At 36.6% G+C, this 18563-nt stretch overlaps 1 protein-coding gene across 1 annotated transcript in view; it reads left to right on the top strand.

The window, feature by feature from the left end:
• PTPRN2 (protein tyrosine phosphatase receptor type N2) overlaps positions 1–18563 on the top strand; it is a 641705-nt gene that overhangs the window by 225191 nt on the left and 397951 nt on the right. The window contains exons 5-6 of the mRNA XM_035319523.1: positions 4346–4508; positions 16882–17356. Of these exons, the coding sequence (XP_035175414.1) occupies positions 4346–4508; positions 16882–17356 (638 nt within the window). The remainder of the gene's footprint in view (positions 1–4345; positions 4509–16881; positions 17357–18563) is intronic.

Genomic DNA, 18563 nt, shown 5'->3' with positions numbered 1-18563 from the left:
CCGTGTTTACATCAATTTGTTTTGATTTAGTTCGTAGAACTTGACCCTGTATTTTGCATATATACTGATTCTTTTAATGTAAAGGAAACAAAAGCATACCTTAAAGTTCCAGTGCCGTATACTTCGGGAGTGCAGTAAGGTATAAGTGTAACTTCTAAAAGAGATAGTAATCCATAATTTATCACAAAGCAGGTAACAACACATGGTAGAATCCATAAATCTGTTCTCACTGCATAGAGGCACTAAATGCCATTACCGTATGGATTACTCTCTATACATGGTATCAGAAATGATTTAGAATATCTTTTTTTTTTTTTTATAATGACCGTACCTGTAACTTTTATTCATGAGAGTAAGATAAAATAGGCCAGATTTCCACAAGAACAACAAAAAAATAAAATGTATAAGAAGATACAAAAAATAAAATAATTTAGGTTTTATACTGAGAACAGATGAGGAGTTCCTGTTGAGATCAGGTTTGAACTGTTTTGCATTTTTAATTGGAACTATACTTAAAAACAAAAACAACAAAAAAAAAACACAACATTTTGTGTATTGGCACTTTAGGAACATCAGACTTTCAAATGTGTTCCACTTATAGCTCTTCCCATTGTCGATAGATTTTCTGAAGTTACCAAGCTGTGCCTCTGAAAGCATTATCTTATGTGCCAACAGTTTAAAACATTAATTGATTTTTCTGGTTGTCCATTTGCAATGTATTCTGTAGGTCAGGGAACAGTAGGAACTTTTTTCATGACTTCTTATAGATTCTAATAAAAAGTGCTCTATGCTCAGTGTGCTCAATACACTTGCTAAAGTATTATCAGACAATAATTAATTAATAAAGCAACTTAGTGTAGGTATCTCATTATCAAAAAAACATCATGGCAGGGAGACCTTTTATTAAGGATAAAGTGTGTAATAAGACAATATGAAGTCATATTAATGAGTCATTAATCCCCACAGAGTTAGTGAGAGCAAGAAAATAGACTCAGACACTTGAAAGGTAAATTGACTTAGGCTAAATTAGTGCGTATGAAATCTGATGGAACAGAAGACACGGATTTCATCTTAAAAAAAAAAAAAAAGAAAAAAAGTACAAAACTGGGAGCTTGATTTCAAGATGAAAGTTCTTTCTTTGGAGGCTAACTGGAGTGTACATGGTATTTCCTGGGCCCTTATTAAATTTCAAAAAAAAAAAAAAAAAAGTTCTTGAAAGAGGATCCAAGATAAAGGAAAAAAATCCATTCTGCACACAGGGAATAAATGTCAGTTGTGTTCATTGGTGCAATTAGGCAAAACCACAAACGTTTCCAGCAAGCTTCAATGTATAAAGTGGGGTATAGCACTATTTCTATAATAAAACCATCATTAAGTCAGTAATAAGATTCTCACAGTATTTAAAAGCGAGAAATTCTTTATTCTAAAAAGTGTGGTATCTATTAATAGAGAACATTCTAGAAAAGCATTATATCTGATGTGCAGAGATTCAGATATATCCATGTAAAAGCTTCCAATGCGCTGTTTTTGGTAGTATAGTATAATTATTTCTATGGATAAGTAAGTATGTATGTTATTGTCTTTATACACTGTAGCTCTTTGTATGCAAAGTCCTTTTTTTCTGAATAAAATAAAACTGAAAATGCTTCCAAATAAGTGCACAACAAGAACTCAGATGACAGTCATTTCTTGTACTCACCAGGTGCTTTTACATAGCCCTCTTTCATCCATTTTCCACTATCACTTTGTCAAATTTAAAGGAAATATTTTAATTCAGTTACAATAATAGCTCATTTTACTTTCTGTGTTAACAAGGTGAACAACAGTGATATACTGGTGAACTACAAAGATTTTAACAAATCTTTCAGAGGTATTTGAAAGATTTTATTAAAGTTGTCATCAATTGAACTGTACGCTTTGTTAGTCTTTTACATTTTAATTGTTATTTTTTCAGTTTATAGGATAAAATATAATATCTAATATGGAACTTAAACACAATTTTAAGAGAAATTACTATCTTCTTAAGAAAAAATGAGAAATCCTACACCTCAGATTTTGCTTCTACCACCAGTACAAGCGATTATATACTGTAAATAATGGCTTGAAAAGCTAACCTAAATACTGTCTTTTATCTGTGCATTCAGTTCCCATTAGCAATAGTGGAAATTCAGGGCAGAATTTGGTCTGGTATTTCTGTTTTTCCTTTCTTTTCAAAGTTAGTGAAGAAAGGTGAAGATAGATGTTGGAATTAATTGATAAATGAAAGATGAGTGTTTGAAACTGGGATGCCTTCTATGATGAGAGCCACTTTGGATTAGTTCATCTCTATTGAAGCAGAAAGCATACTGTCCGTCTCTTGCTAAAAGTGCAGAACAGTTTTAGCCTGGCTTTAAGTTGAAAAGGAGGTGGATAATGCTACGTGCACATCCACCCTCCATAGAAAGGTAGAATTTAAAATTCTGCAATAAGAGAATAATATGAACAGCATGAGAAGGAAACAAAGTTATCATGTTCTCTACAGTGTTCTCTGCAGCAAACTTTGTTTTCCTAGTTTGTGTGCCTGTTGGGTAGCTGGTGGTTCTCCTGGAATTGCACGATTGCTTTGGAGGCCCTCAGCATGGGAACATAAGAAGAGCAGTCTGGGCTGTCCTTCCTTGCATTAAATTTAGGTACATTCTGGGCAGAGAAAGTGATGCAGTAGAGTTCACACGCATTGGTTAAGTCCCATTTGTGTCAATTGTCCTGTGTGTGAGGAAACAAATCTAGACTGAAAAGATGGAAGGGTGTGGTGAAGCTTTCACAGCTGCCCTTCCCTGTGGGCTGCAAAAGCCAGGCCATGGCTCTAACCTGAGGCAGGCTGAGTTCTTGGCTTTCACCTCCTGAGGAGACCAAGCTGCGTCAGCCAGGGTGACAGGCCTGATCCAGGTCTCCTGCCCAACTGCCTTACCTCCACGATGCATTTGTTTCTGCATCCGAAGCCATCAAGTTCCTTGCTAAAGCCCCAAAATGAATTTTTCCCCACTCAAAAGCTGCATCTTGGTGGGGGTGGAGGCTTTTTTCTGGTTCTTCAAAGTGAGCAACCCTGTGAGCACTATTGGTTGCAGGGCCACCACAGCAAATTAGATTATTAATTACATTTATTGGTATTAAATTAGTCAGGACATGCATTTGATACAGCTGTGAACACTGAAGGAAGTCTGATACTTTGTGCATAAAGTAATATAATTAAACTAAAGATTTGGAAAATAAGATAAAGGTATTCTCTCAAGCTGTGCTCCCAAAGGAGCACCATGACATGAACTAGTGGAATAGAAGTTTGCTTACAGTAGTGTGGAGGTATTGAAAGTGAAATGATGCCTTGTCTTCCTGAGCTGGAAAGTTTCTCCACCTGAAATTGTTCTTCACTGAAGTGTGTGGGCACACAGGTAGGAAATGGTGAGACCAAAAAGGTGACCCTTTTCTGCATCCCTCAATATGATGTGACACTCACAGGTGATGAAACAGATTGGGGGCCCTCTCTCTACTGTCTTGCATAAGGAATGAAATAGTTGCTGGTGTTGACATTTGAATTATCATCATCATTGACATGTTGTTGAGATAGATGAGGAGGGCTGGTAATAATTCAGATTTATTGCACACAACATTCTGAATCCCATATAAAAGCTTCTACGCTGCTGTTGGTTAATCACCTTTTTAGCTTTTCTTTGCAAATGTCACCTGTATCTGTTCAAAATAGTCAGGAAACACTGCTATTCTGCGATTCCCAAGCACATGAGAAGATCAGAAGAGATACTTTTCCCGTCTCATTATTAGGGAATTAAGCTTCCTTCTGGAGCTGACTTGCTCAGTTATTTCACCATGTTCAGGAGTCTTACCATATTCTGTAAATTGCTGTGGGGCCCAAATGGTGTTGATTTTCATCATCGTCCAGCAATTTTCTGAAGTCTCAGAGCCATCTCAAATCTTTTTTTTGGGGTGTAATTTAATCACGCACAGTTTCTTTTTGCAAATGTTTTCTTCTGAATATGACTCGGCCTCAAAGTAGGCATTTTGTTTGATTTATTGTTGGATCATTAACTTTGATGAATGAAATAAATTGTTAACAATGATTTTTTTTTTTACACTGTTTCTGCTGAAACATTGCATTTTCTGTACTTTCATGGTTAAGCTTTCGAATGCCTTGACTGCCTTTTTTTTTGTTTTGTTTTGTTTTGGTTTGGTTTGTTAAGAGCTGCTGAATAGAAATAACTTCAGTGTTTTGCAGCGTAAAACATTACCTTTTATGTTGTGTACATTGTATGCTGTGCGGGCTGGTAACATTCTTTCCTTTGCTTTTGCTGTACAGGATTTTGGAACAGAATGCAGAAAATGAAAGAAATTCTGATCTGGAAAATGATGTGAACTTGGCCAAGTCACTTCAGCAGTATCTTAAATATCTAAATATTCTCTCCCAGTCTGCAGCTACAAATTTATATCCAAGGAAGAAGAACGACAAAGCTTCTGTCAAGGTTGTATTTTTAATATAGTTCCTACATTCTGTGATTTCTGGCTTTTTTTTTCCTGTGAACTTTCCTTATTTTTCAATTTTCCCTTCTGTCCTGACACCAGACATTGTTTCTTATTGCCTCCTCCAATTGATTATCATAACTGCACTAACCAAGCTCTCCTCACATTAGCTGAGTCAGCTTCAACACTGTAAATTATAGATCTCTTCTAATCTGGAACATTTTACCTAAATCAGGGACTGATTCTATGTTAGGAAGGAGGGAGAGTGGGATAAAAGCTGTAGCATCTTCACTGGCTGATCTGAACCCCCTGTTACAGCACCTGTAATATTCCTCTCCAAAGAGCTGACAGAACTACCCTGTGAATTCTTGGTGCTTACGGTGTTTATTCCTACTCTTCTTATTGATCATAAAGGAAGCTTACAGTGACCAATTAAGGTGCAGACTGCATACATAATAAATAAAGCTAGGAGGATAAATCATACCTATTAACTCTTGGGTATTGGCTATGTTTTTTTTTTTTTTTTTTTTTCCTTTCTTTTTTTAAAAAATGCCTATTTGAGAAGTAAAACAGTTTTCCTTTCCTAGAGAAAATCTATCTGGTTCAAAATGAAGTTTGACAGATATGTAAAATTATTAGATGATGTGGATGCATATGACAGGCCCTCACAGTTCTACATCTTTTGCTCAAAAAAGTGTGTTTGTCCAAAAAAAGCATTGATTTAAAGAAATAAACTGCTGTTATGGGGATTCTTTCAAAAAACTGGTATGTGCTGTTTGCAGTGTAAATACAGTGTAATACAGTGTAATACAGTGTAAATGCAACAACCTTATCTAAAAAATGCACTTAAGATTTAGGAAAAAAACAGGTGAAGAAATTATGTCCAAGCCAAACTGCTAGCTTTTTTTCCAAGAACTAACTCAGAAACGTAGAACTTCTGCAATGTTTCTGCATCAGCAGCTCCCAACAGCAGTGTAAGTTGTATCAACGATTTAATCACGGCACGTATCTGAAATGTTGTTCTGTTGAGAAGCTGCAAGTTTCCAGTTTCACTGGTCGGGATGTATAACTAAGCTACGATTTCAAGCATATGTCAATGGGTACTCAGCTGGGACAGAAGAAACCTGCAGGCAGCAGCAAGGCAGCATTGGGGATGGATGGCTGACCACATTTGTGGTGCTTTGCCTCAGCTCTTTACTTGTGGGCACTGACTGCAGTGAGGATGCCCTGCTTCGAATCGCTGGCTTTAAGAGAAGAGAAAACTTGCCCAAGAAGTATTTCAGTGGGTCTGGTGCTGTCATGCAAGTTCATAAATAATCCATATGGCTGAGACCTTCTGTGGGGAAGCCTGCTGTGATAACACCACCCACCAACCTTATCGGGTGTTGCCATGGAGATGGGTACTCTGAAGCCTGGGGGAGTGGGATAAAGACGAGGAAATCTGGAAATGGAGCACGTATAGAGGCAAACTGTACACTTCTATTTACTAAGGAGCATTCTAAAGCAGCAGACATTGAGCCAGACATGTTACCTATAATTTAAATTTTAAAAAAAGAAAAGAGAGAGAGACAGAGAGGAAAAATATCTTAAAAATCAGCAATAAATCATGAATTTTACATGATCCTGGAGATATTTTCTTGTCCTTTGCAAATCATATGTGACTGCTGTTCTTTAAAAGGAAATAAGAGGGACACTGTTTGTACCTTGATTCATTGGGTCATTAATGGAATAAGTTTAAACAAAATAGAAGACACATTGTGTGCTACTCCAGGAAGCAGAATAAAATGTAAAATTTAATGGCTAGAAAAGAGTATGAAGGAAAGTAGCCGCAGGAGCTGTAGTTGATATGGTCATACCACTTGAAGTCGTAAATGACTATCTTAAACACATTCAACAAAATCTTGATGTCTTGTTTTGTAGTTCACAGATGAAGCTATGCTACACAGTTGTAGCAAGTTCTTATCTTTTTTAGCTTTCTTGCATTATTCTAATTAAAAATAAGGGTAAGACAGAGGTACTTTACCCTACTTAGAATCACAGCTTTTGGGCTGTTGCCCTTCTTACAAAATCATTTTCTTTCAAGTTTTTACCTCTGTTACTTCAGCCTTGCTGTCAGGGAGCAGGAGATGTAACACTGCTCTGTTTGCTTTGATACTTTACCTTCTATGAAGTATAGCTGAATCTTGCAGAAATTGAGTGCTTCTAGGCAGACTCCCTGAGTGAGTTCTGTTTTGCTCTGAAACTGTCATCAGAAGACTCTGGACAAGAGTAAAAGAAAGGAAGAGAAAAGACTAAGAGGGTTTAAAATCATCCAAGAGTTTTATTTAGTATCTTACAAATTTTTAATCAGTCTTTATAAACTTTTGGTCTTTAGTTTTTCTACTGTGTTCCACGTGCGTATTACCAGAATTAAAGTACAGAATTCACCATTACCAAGCAGAGCACCCATACAGGTATGTACAAAGCTGTAAAATGAGCCAGAGCAAAACTTAAAACAGGAAACTCTCTTCATATGCCTCTTGTTCAAACAACTGTCAGATAGAGGCTTGATACAACAGTGACAGAAATAACACTGTCAAGCTTAAATCATGTGGTGGAACAAAACCTGTAAGTTTGCCATTTATAGCAAGAGCTCCTTTGAGTGGATTTGGAAGCACTAACTTAGATTATTATTATTTATTTATTTTTTATCAGTATTTAGACAGTATCTACTGCAGGCTGTAATCTAGCCAGCTGATAATAACTCTGGTAGTGGATAAATAAAAGTAAATTGGAAGATTTGGTGAGTTTGTTTCCTGAGGATTACAGTTGTAAAGAACATTTCACTTCAGTTCAGCTGGAAAGAGTTGTTCAAAAAATGAGCACTTGGTGGCATTTGTTACTTAAGCATTAGCTAGTGGGAATTTAGGTTGTTGTTTCTTTCTTTCTTTCTTTCTTTTTTTTTTCTCCTTTTTTATTTTATTTTATTTATTTTCACTCCACTTAATGAAGGTTTTACTATTCACAAAACGCTGCATTATCAGTCTCTGTGATTCCTTTCTACTGAACCTGGACTTGGTATGAAAAATAGCATATAGCCAGGCACATGCAGAGCATGAGAAAGCTTGGCTTCTCTTACTTACTGAGGCAAGAAATGCAAAGGCTTCAAGTGTGTGAATTCTCCTGCTCTTCTCCCCTCCAGTTAGAGCAGACCTCTCTTCCACAGAAAACAAACAAACAAAATAAACACAGACATGGACACAGACACAGACACACACAAAACTGAAAACAAACAAACAAACAAACACTCCACTTTATACATTTCTACTGAAACAGAGAAACAATTTTGCTGGGCTGTAAGGGCTAGCACATAGCAGATATCTCTAAAACCATCGAGCTGTAAAACCAGAGCTCACTTGCACTGCTGCTGCTGCTGGTAGCCCTGCTGCTGGGCTCTGCGTTAGCAGAACATAGCAGGGGGTGTGTGCGAAGCCTTGAGAAGAACTGGAAGGAGCTAGAAAAGGGAAAAAGGGGGAAAAAAAGTAGCCATGTCCACAGTGGCTGTTACAACAAAGCAAAAAGAGAGGCAGCAAAAAGGATCAGCATGGAAACAAATGCTGCTGTTGTCTACTTTTCAGCAACCATTAGCCCAGGCAGTAGGAAGTGATCTCATATATATATTTTTAAAAGTCCAAATGCCTGCAGTTGAATAATTGCATGTGATTTCAGTTATACTGCTTTCATCTGATTACGAATAATTTTTAGTCATCATAGAAAGAGAAAAGATTTGAAATGTGATCCAAGTGTATTTAAAAGTCTCAAAACCAGAAAGAGAATAAAAATAACTCAGCTGGACTGTCTTCTTCTTCTTCTTCTCTCTTTTTTTTTTTTTTCTTTCTTTCTTTTTTATTGTTTTTCCTCAATCTACAGTTTGTACATATTCTCGTGCTTTCTGATAGCCTGGCTTTTTAATTTTTTAATGCCTCAGGCTGATAAAAGTGCACTGCTATGGTGCCATAGCACTGCAAAGGCTCATTTCAGATGTCATGTCTACCACCTAAGGACTGTGCGACCGAGAAGGCTGTCTGCTACACTTCCCCTAATGCTGCATTTCTTGTTGCAGGGGTCTCTGTTTTATGGTTTAGGTTTTTAAGGATAGAAAAAACAAGTTACTGCTCTTGTTCCTTCAGTCTGACTTGGCCTCTGAGGCTTTCAGTTGAGGGTCCCACCTGCAGTTAGGGTCTTCCTCAGGCTGGTGTGCTGCTTAAGCCCCAGGACGTAGCGTGGAGAGAAAATTGATTAACTCAGCATCTTTGGGGAGTTTCATTCATTTTCTGGAGTTTCCTCTTTCTTTGTTTTTTAATTACATGCATTTATGTTCAAGGCGTACTTTGTGTATAAATATTGTATTTGCAGAAATTTCCAAGTCTCAGGTATTCTTCTAAGTTTTAAAGGACACTTTGGAAAAAAAAATCTTTATTTTCATCAAAGAAGGTCTTTGAAGAATCATGAAGGGCAAAATGAGAGAATAAAGAGACTGGTTAGTGGCAGTGAGCTGTGGCTGGTTGTTAGATCAGCAGTTCAATGGTGCCGAAAGGAGAAAAGGCACAAGTAAATACTCGAGGCAGTCAGCTTGCTGAAATCTTGAAGCTTAGGAAGGTTAGGCAGGACATTTGGTAAATCTTATATTTTGGTCCTTGGCACAAGGGGGAACTTTCCACTCTACCCTTTCACATTCAGGGAAGAGTACTCATAGCTTTGCTGGGTTGAAAATCGATTGGAGCTTTATAATTGATCTCCTGAGAGAACTAAGATGTGTAATAATTATTAAAGGGATTATTATTTATTTTAGAAAATCAGAGTGCACAAATGCTGCAAGATATATTCTGAACTTATCTGCAAACAGTGATTATGCTGATTAACTCGTCAGAAATTATGCAGTCATTGCTTATTTTAATCTGGAGTAGTAATTCAGAAAAGCAGGACCCTTATTTGTCTAACGCTGATTAAAATACAGTGCAGAATGAAGATTGTCAGAAATTGATTTGATGGCTGACTGCTGAAAAGCAAAAAAACTTTCTGCAGTGTATACATTTAAATTCTGCTTGTATAAATGGTAAAATTAATATTTCATATATGTTGGATTCTGCTAGAAAAATGTAATTCACCCTGTGCATAAACAGTTTAGTAAAAATAAAAATATCAGTAATAATTGATAGAGTATCCCCCTGAAGCTACAGAATTGCCTGTCTATTGGCATATCCACACAACAACCATTAGAGTAATATCTGAATGTCTCAAAACATTGATGTATTTATTTACTTAATGCCCTTACAAAGTAGGGAAGAACTAATATCCCTATTTCACACACAGATTAGATAGATAGCTTTTCTGCAATCATACAGGAATATTTTGGTAGAGCATAGACTTAAAGTTAAGCCTCAAATCCCAGATGAGTACTTCATCTGTTGGATCATTTTCCTTTCCATGTCTCTTTTCAGTTAAATAGAAACATTAAGGTCCTCTAACAAACAAACAAACAAATAAAACCCTACAAGAACTGGAGAATAATTCATTTAACCAAATACTAATATTTGTGTAAGTGTAAGTCAGCCTAACTTCATGTTATGATCAGTGAAGAGAAATAGGAATTTCCAAGTTATGTATAACTTGGAATATGAATATATATATCTTACATTATAATGATCTTGTATATTATAAATATACAAATATCTAAGTATATAAAATAAAACATGGTAAATTCCACATCTGCACGCATCTGTCAAGGATTTCATTTTTTTTTTTTTTTTTTTTTTTTCTGGGAGGACTGGTACCTGTACTTTCAAAGGTCCAACAGAATCATGGCTACAAAGCCTAGTAAATTATATGAAAGATGTTTGTGTCATAAATACAGACTTTAGTGATCTAATGTGACAAGTGACTTAGTCTTTGAGCTTAATAATTTGGCAAGAGAAGATTTTAGTGCCAGAACCATGCTCTTTGAATCTCAGAGTTAACACCTGGCTTTACCTACAGTCTGTGGGATTGTGTACAGTGGGGTGACAGAACTTCCATGACTCACATAGAAATCCTAATCTCTTATCACACAGCTGCCATATAAATATTAATAGTTTGTTAATTATTTGAAGGTGCAAGTGCTATAGGAATGGTATTATAAATGGTGTGTGTCAGGCCTGAGGGCTTATTTATAAAACCAATTCATTACTTTCTAGTAACTAATGGGTGAAGCATTGATTGACAGTTTCAAAATCTCAAATACTGACTGGACAATAAGATTTCCTTCTTTTTCAGACCCTCTCCTCACCCTTTCAAAAATAACTCTTTATTTTGCGAAATGCCACGTGTTTAAAGTTTTTGCTTCTGTAATTTCTCCTGCAAGTCTGCTATTTGTTTTGCAAATATTACTCAGTGTACTTCAGTACACTGTGCTCAGCAAAAAGATGGTGAACCAAAGAAATTTTAAAGTGTATTCCATATTTATTCTTAGATCACAGTCATCAAATGGGATGGTAGAGTCCACAAAACTTTAAAACTTATTTTATCTAACCTCTGTGTTAGTATGTTTGTATATAAATTTCGGGACAATGCAAGAACCAATTTATGTTTTTTATGAGGCAGTTTTTATGAAGCAGTTGTCTAGAAAATGGTCAGTTGCTTGCAGTGGGTTTGTTATAGACATGGATCCTGCAGATCTTTATTCACTTGCATTTCTTTGGATAAAGGTAGTCTCTAGACTCATATGTTGAAGTTCTAAATACGTTGAATTGGTGCTAATGTGCTCAACTTTTGGCAGATGAAGATCTTCATGTTTCTGTGTAAATCATCTTTAGATAACGAGTTAGCTCAATATACTAGCATATGCCTAGAGAAAATGTGTTTAAACATCTTTCGCTGAAACCTTAAGTAACAGACTTATTGACATATGAGCAAACTGTTCTCATAGAAGGGAGGTTGATAAACCCCGGTATATCTATTCGGCACTGATAACCACGCTGCACAATTTCTACCATCCACTAGGGGCTAATTATCGCCATATTGGTTCTTGTTCTAATGTTAGGGAGCTCCTGAATCTGGTAGCTGACGAGAGGTGAAGCTGCCTCTGAGGTTGGCACTCAAACCACCGTGGCACACAGGCACACAGATTAGACAACTCCTCACCCAGTGCTGTAGAAACTTCATTTTATCCAATAGGATGCAGATTTGTCAGAAACAGAAACAACCAGCAGTTACTTATGAAGACTAAAGCCAGCAAGTTCCTCAGCAGCACAAGAAATGACAACTAATGATAAGAATTATTCATGCAGGAGAGTCTGCTGGAGAAGGCTGAAGGGTAGGCGTGCAGCTAAGAACATCCCAAAGGAGACCAAGAATGGCTGGGAACATTTGTGACTTAAAAGTGAATTTTTTAAATAGTTACTTATACACAAAAGAATGCAATGTAGTTATCCTATCTTTCCTCTTTTATTTTGGAGGCTGTTTTGTTTAAAAATGGTAGAATACACTGCTTGCAATCAAATCTCTGTCAACTGAAATTGCTGCAATGTAGATTATTGAATGCTGTACAGTCAGGCCCCAGACAATTCTGTTATATTGTGCTTTCACAACCAGAATTAGGAAGCAAAGTCAACACTTGTTTTGACCAAAGGAGATTCTGAGAAGCCCTTTTGATTGATCAGGCTTTTGACACTGCAAACTACAGGATGTTAATTAACAGTCTTTGCCATCTTTACTTCTCTGATGTAGTCCTTAAATAGTTTCAAAGCTGTTGTAATTCTCAGGGAGAAAATATGAGTTAGCTACAAAAAATTATTAGTGGAGTAATAGGTCATATGAGATGACTGTAATGGCCCCTGTTGCCTTAAGCTTGTGAATCTGTCAGAAGACCACAGGCTTGGTACTGTACCATCGCTGCAGGAGGCACTGGTTGTTTGGCCTCTTTACTGGTATCTGGGTTATGTATTAATCTTCCTTGTTATTTTTATTTCCCCTCTCTCCCAGTGATTTCTTGCATGATATAATATCACTCTCTACTGTATGCAAAAAGGCCATTATCAGTTGGTAGAAAAGGCTTTTGTTCCACTATTTCTCAGAAAATTGAATTTTTTCATCAGGCTTATCCGTTATTTTCAGACAAACCTAACAATGAATTTGGTGCAGAGTGTGTAACATCATGTCTACAGCGCGCAGAGGCTTGTAAAGCAGAGATTTCCCCTTCAGCTAGCTTGAAGCCTGCTAAGGTATCCTCCTCACAGTGCAGCACTGCCTGGGAACAGTGAAGAATTAAAGCCTTGTTAGTATGGGGCTGTGCACCACTGGCTGTGTTAGCTATAAGGACTAGCTATGTGATGCTATAAGGACACATCTGTACTGCTTACCCAGCTCCGTCCCAAGGACTTTTGCACTGTGATCCACTCCACAACACTGATACAGCCCTCATATTTCATTGTTGGCTGAATTTCTCTCAAGGCAAAGGTAAAGGGAGGTGTATGAACTCACAGCTGACACTTTGGTCTAGCAATCATCTGGTTCTGCTGCGCTACTGGTGAGATCGGGGTTCCCATGAGTACGTGCAAGTTGCCATGTAGCAGGTTGAAATGAGGCAAGTGTGTGCAGTTTGCAAAGTGCCTAGACTGCTTCCAACAGAAAAAACTAAACTCCTTTCCCTCCACACAGTCAGTTAAAGTATGAGATCATTTAATTTTGGTAGCCCTTGGAAATTTTTATTTTAGCTCACAGTTGATGAGGGAAGGCCTGGTGCTAGTGTTTGTTGTGTTTTCTAATTTTAGGGAGCGTAATATCACTATCTCACATAGACATAGTAAATAAAATAATATAGGTGGAGTCATAATCCAAACAAATTTGGGTGGCAGCAAACATGAATTAATAACTGAAAAAAACAAAAAAACTACAAACAACGAAAACAACAAAAACAGAAGACAAAGAGAAAAGGCTAAATGAAATTGAGGGAGGGACATATATTCCTTCTGCATTCCTAAATATTTTTTTGTAACCATATTTCCCTATAACATTGAGCAAATGTATTCTCAAGAAATGAACTATTTTGTCATAAATTTGATTCCATTCCTTCTGCTCTTGGGCGAGACATTCAAATCTGTCTGCTCCTTGGTGGATAAATTGCATAGTATTTATCTATGCCTTGTGATGTATGTATCTCATCCTTCCCCCTTTTTATTATTATTATTTTTTTCTAAAACAAAAAGTATAGTTCGTAGACTTGCAGAATGCATTTGCAAGGTGTAATTTAATGTGCCCTTCTGTGAACTTTCATACAGAAAATATCAGTTACCTACATACCTAAACTATATTAGACATTGCCCTAACAATTCTATCTTCAGAAATGTTAGTGTGTTTTTTTTGATAATGTGTGAATTACTGAGATAACTTATTTGAAAGGTGGTGAACGAGAGGAAAATCTTTTGCAGATGGAGAAATATATATATTTTTAAACTGAGTGTTTTAGCAATTCAGAGTAATTTTTAAAGATGTTATACCAGTGACGAGATAATTGAGCAGTACCTTATCTGTTTAAAAAAATTGTTCCTCATAATAGGGAATTATATACTAACCTTACTCAGTATAAACCAGTTATATACTTAGTAGAGTATTTTTTAGTAGTTCTGCAGTCTCGTAGTTCTACAGTCTCATAGTCTAGGGCTGCAGTTATCTGTTGCTGCATTTTTATTTGAAACTTGCACATTTCTGTTGGCACGTACATTTTTGGTGCTGTTTTCTTTTAGATGGCAAGGAGCAAGGAAGTTTTTTTTGTTTGTTTGTTTGTTTGTTTTTTGTCATCCAAGTTGAGAATTGCCATACAACTGTGAGAGACCCTTAATTAAGTCAGTATAAGCTACCTTGGATGGGCTGGTAACTGAGTACACTGTGAAGACAGCTGAGCTGTCGATGCTAGGCTTTAATTAGAACTTCTAATATTTCATCCTTTGCTGCCCGAAGTGTGACCTGTCAAGCTGCCGAGAGTCTGCCCCTTCTTGACAGAGGTGCAGCTCTGAGCCCAGGACTGGCTCTTACTTACATGCAATTTGTATACAATCACTTGGTGTTGCATTTTCTCTCTAGATGTGCTTGTCTGCAAGAGCAGAAAATCATAGATGTGTTACTGTTAAAGGGTATTTAGACTTGTTAAATAGCTCATCAAAAGCCAGCCCAAATCACCTGACCCTAATCTTTCAGAAGTGGTTGAGAGTGTCGAGCAGTTATGCTCTCCTTAGGATTTGGTTTATTGTTAAATCCTTAGATGCAAAAGAGGAGGCTGTATGTCAGAGAGCAATCCAAATTAGGGTATAGTTACACAAGATGGATCAAACTGATTTAATGTATTTCCCTGTCTGAATGGGGAATATCCTCTCCCTCTGTCATGTTTTTCTCTTTCCCTGTTCTCCCTGCCCTTGTCCCCAAAAGGTCCTTTGAAAGAGGGCAAGGCATGGAGCATGGAAGTAGGGAAGGGAGATGGAGTGCACGTGTCTGCAGAGCACTTGGTGTGTCTGAGTCTGCTTTGTGTTGTCCTCTGCACTTCCTCCTTGGCAGTGTCATTAAGAGTTAATTACCCCATGCAAAGACCCTGGGACACTGAGAGAGAAATACACTTGACTAGTAGTTTTTCACATCCAGGATTAGCCATTAAGTATGTAGATAGCATTCAACTTGTATTCTGACAACTTGCTCCCCTCTTGGTGCTGAGCAGAGCTGTGCATAGCTTGCAACTGGGGCCCTGAACCAGAGCCACAGTGCTGCTGTTTGATACAGGTCCCAGGGGACATCAAAATATTTCACACATGACACTGTTTGATCTCTAACGCTATATTCTTTGACACTGTCTTCCTTTAGTCCAACTTTTTGGCATTAACAAAACATGCTATGCTATGTTAAAGCAGAAGTCAAAAGCCTTGTGTTGGTGGATCACAGGCCAAAGAAGCAAAATACCTCTTTTTTTTTTTTTTTTTTTTTTTTTTTTTTGTAATAGAAGTTGCACAAGCCATAAATCCACAAATTATGATATGGAATCGTGGATTGAACCTCAGTTACTTCTCAGGGGGAGGATAACCCTTGAGGGCATTGTAAAATCAACTGTCTGTGATCAGAAGAAATGCATTGTTCAGATGGAGAGAAAAATTATTGTCCATAAATAAAGAACTAGATAAAATATAACAGTTTGTATTCATTTCTGGAATAGATTCATGGCCTTAGATATTTTGTCTTTAAAAACTCTGATATGAAATATATAAATAATGAATTTTCTATCTGAATTCTACTAATTTCTCTCCTCTGGGGTGTGCAGTTTCTGCATTTCTGTGAATGTATTTTTCAGGTTTCTGTCCCAAACCATTCTGCTGTCAGTGCAGAGATCTGCTATAACTCACAGCTTTGAGAGTTGAAATGATTACTTCCCAGGTTGTAGTATAGTTTGTATGACCATTTAACAAAAAAATAATAATAATTATTATTATTATTTTGAGGTTTAAAGTAGTTAAGGGGCATTTCGAATTTTTCCTCAAAACTAAATTACTTCAACAAAAAGTGGTCCATGAAACAGATGTTGTCTTGCAATTTTGGATTTCCTGTTGGTGCATCTTTGAAATCTGAAACTGAGAATAGAAAACTTTAGTGCCAGCCCACTCTTACTGTTTTTTTTTTTTCAGCATTTATTCAAATTAAAATGTGGCTTTAGGGTAATTGAACCATCTTACACATTTTTGTTTAATTTGATGAATTGTTTTACTTAAATACAATATAATATATATAATATAATAAATATAAGGATTTCAAAATCTATTTAATGGCTGCTTTTACATTTCTTTATACTTTCAAAGGACATCCTGATTACAAATTTAATCTAGTGAAAAACTGAACAATTTCATTTGAAATAGAACAAAGTATCTTTTATATACAATGTATTTTTTTTTTTTACATTTTCTCAGTGTTCTTTAAAAAATGCCATTTTCATTTTTGCTTGCTAGTTTTTGGTAAGTAATCTAAAAAAAAGTTATTCTCAGAAGTCTAGTGAAATACAAAGGGAAATTGCTTTTACTAAATTGTCTGTCCAACTGAATACAAAAAGTGCATACATAGTTAACATCAAGTTTGAATTTTATCTTTCTCTCTCTAATCTCTTTCTCTTACTTGTTAATAATCTAATAAATTGTTTTGCAAAATTTTTACCAAAGTGATAATGCCTCTTTGCAAACTTAACAGTTTAAGGGTTGCAATCTATGTACACATTACAGATTCTAATTCTTGTTTTCCCGACACAAAGGGTTATGCCTGTGATTCCCGCATAACAATAACAGTTACCTGGCAATACTGACCCAGGCCTTTCTTTCTACCTTCTACTCTCTCCAGAGCTACATCTATAATGATCCTATTAGGTACTACATGATGCAGAAACCCAAAGAAAGAGCACCTCCTTTGGCCCATACATCAACATCCCATCAACAGTACACTGAAATTCCCCGTGGGAGAACCTTCAACCAGCCTCAGACAGACAAGTTCTCATCAGAGCCAGAAGTGGGGCTTGACCAAAAAACTCTGATGGCTGCGCTGCATACGTACATCACTCAGAACTTGTCAGCACAAAGCAATGATAAAAGCTCTCACAGCAGGACTAAAGGGTCTCACATTTATGCTGATAGATTCTACTCTTCTCCAGTCAGCCCTTTTGATGGAACTTTTGCCAAAGGAAAAGCAGAAGATTTCAAAATGAAGAAACCGTTCCAGACAAAGCCTGTGTCTGGAGTGCTGGGGCCAACCTCTGAGAAGCTGAATCATAAATCTGCTTCCCAGGATGAACCAAAGGACCCTCTGAGTATAGTGGATGGTAAAGCTGATATTTATCTATTTTTACTTACCTGATGTTTCCCTCATGTTCACTGAATGTTTTTGAAATACATATATACATCTCTTACTATTGACATATTTATATCTTTCTACCATAATACTGAGAATACTAATGTTCACCATCCTAACTACTCGTTCTCTGCAAACATCTACCCACATTCTTCAACCCACCTTCCATATGCATGCAGAAATATATGGCACTTGGTGAGCTGTAGCATTTACATAACTCGTTGTATTTTCAAAGCATTTTACAAACAACACATAATTATGGGTATATCTTAGCTGTCACATCTGTTCTTATGCATGCATCCCACACTATATATAGGTAATATAGAAATGCCTAGTTTTGTTCAATTTCTCCGTGTTTAATTCTCCATGTTTAAATTCAAGGACCATGGGTAAAATTCAAAGTTAGACACAGAAATTAACACTGACATAAATTTAGGCACAGAACATATAAAGGGGAGGAATCTTTCAGTTATGTGGCTATGTGGACAAGCAGTAGTCCAAACAGCTGGGTTTATAGATAGATTTGGCTGGTCAATCTATAACAAGCAACCCATTTGCTGAATTTGCATCTTTTATTTTTTATTTTTTATTTTTGGTAATGCTACTTAACTATGATGACATCCTGGTTTCTTATTTATTTATTAGCTTATGCTAATTAACTGTGACCACATCCTGATTTCATTCATAATAATTTGACAGATATTTAAATGAACATGGAGTGTAACATCTCATTGGATGTTGTGTCTGAAGTATTTTAAGTGCTGCTTTGTAATGCAAGGTGGATTTTCATGTCATGTCTGGGGATGAAGAGTTTAGAAAAAAACTCTCATTCACTTCATTGTTTCTCTAAACTAACCTAACTATTGACGTTATTCCAGTGGTCCATAATGCCTGAAAAATGAAAGAATTGTTTCTCAGCCATTGCCAAGCAGTTACATCTGTTACACTGTAGTTAACATTATTCCAATGAATTTAGCGATATGTAAGAGGGTTTTTTTGAGTCCCCCCTGTAGTTATTATCATCCATAAAGTTCAAGGTTCTTTGAGTTGTGTGTGTGTTTTTGTGGTTTTTCTTGTTCTTTCCTTTCCTTTCCTTTCCTTTCCTTTCCTTTCCTTTCCTTTCCTTTCCTTTCCTTTCCTTTCCTTTCCTTTCCTTTCCTTTCCTTTCCTTTCCTTTC

This window comes from Oxyura jamaicensis, chromosome 2, assembly GCF_011077185.1.
Source record: "Oxyura jamaicensis isolate SHBP4307 breed ruddy duck chromosome 2, BPBGC_Ojam_1.0, whole genome shotgun sequence".
Taxonomy (NCBI): Eukaryota; Metazoa; Chordata; class Aves; order Anseriformes; family Anatidae; genus Oxyura; species Oxyura jamaicensis.
Note: the sequence above shows the minus strand (reverse complement) of the source record. Positions and strands in the feature narration are given on the sequence as shown.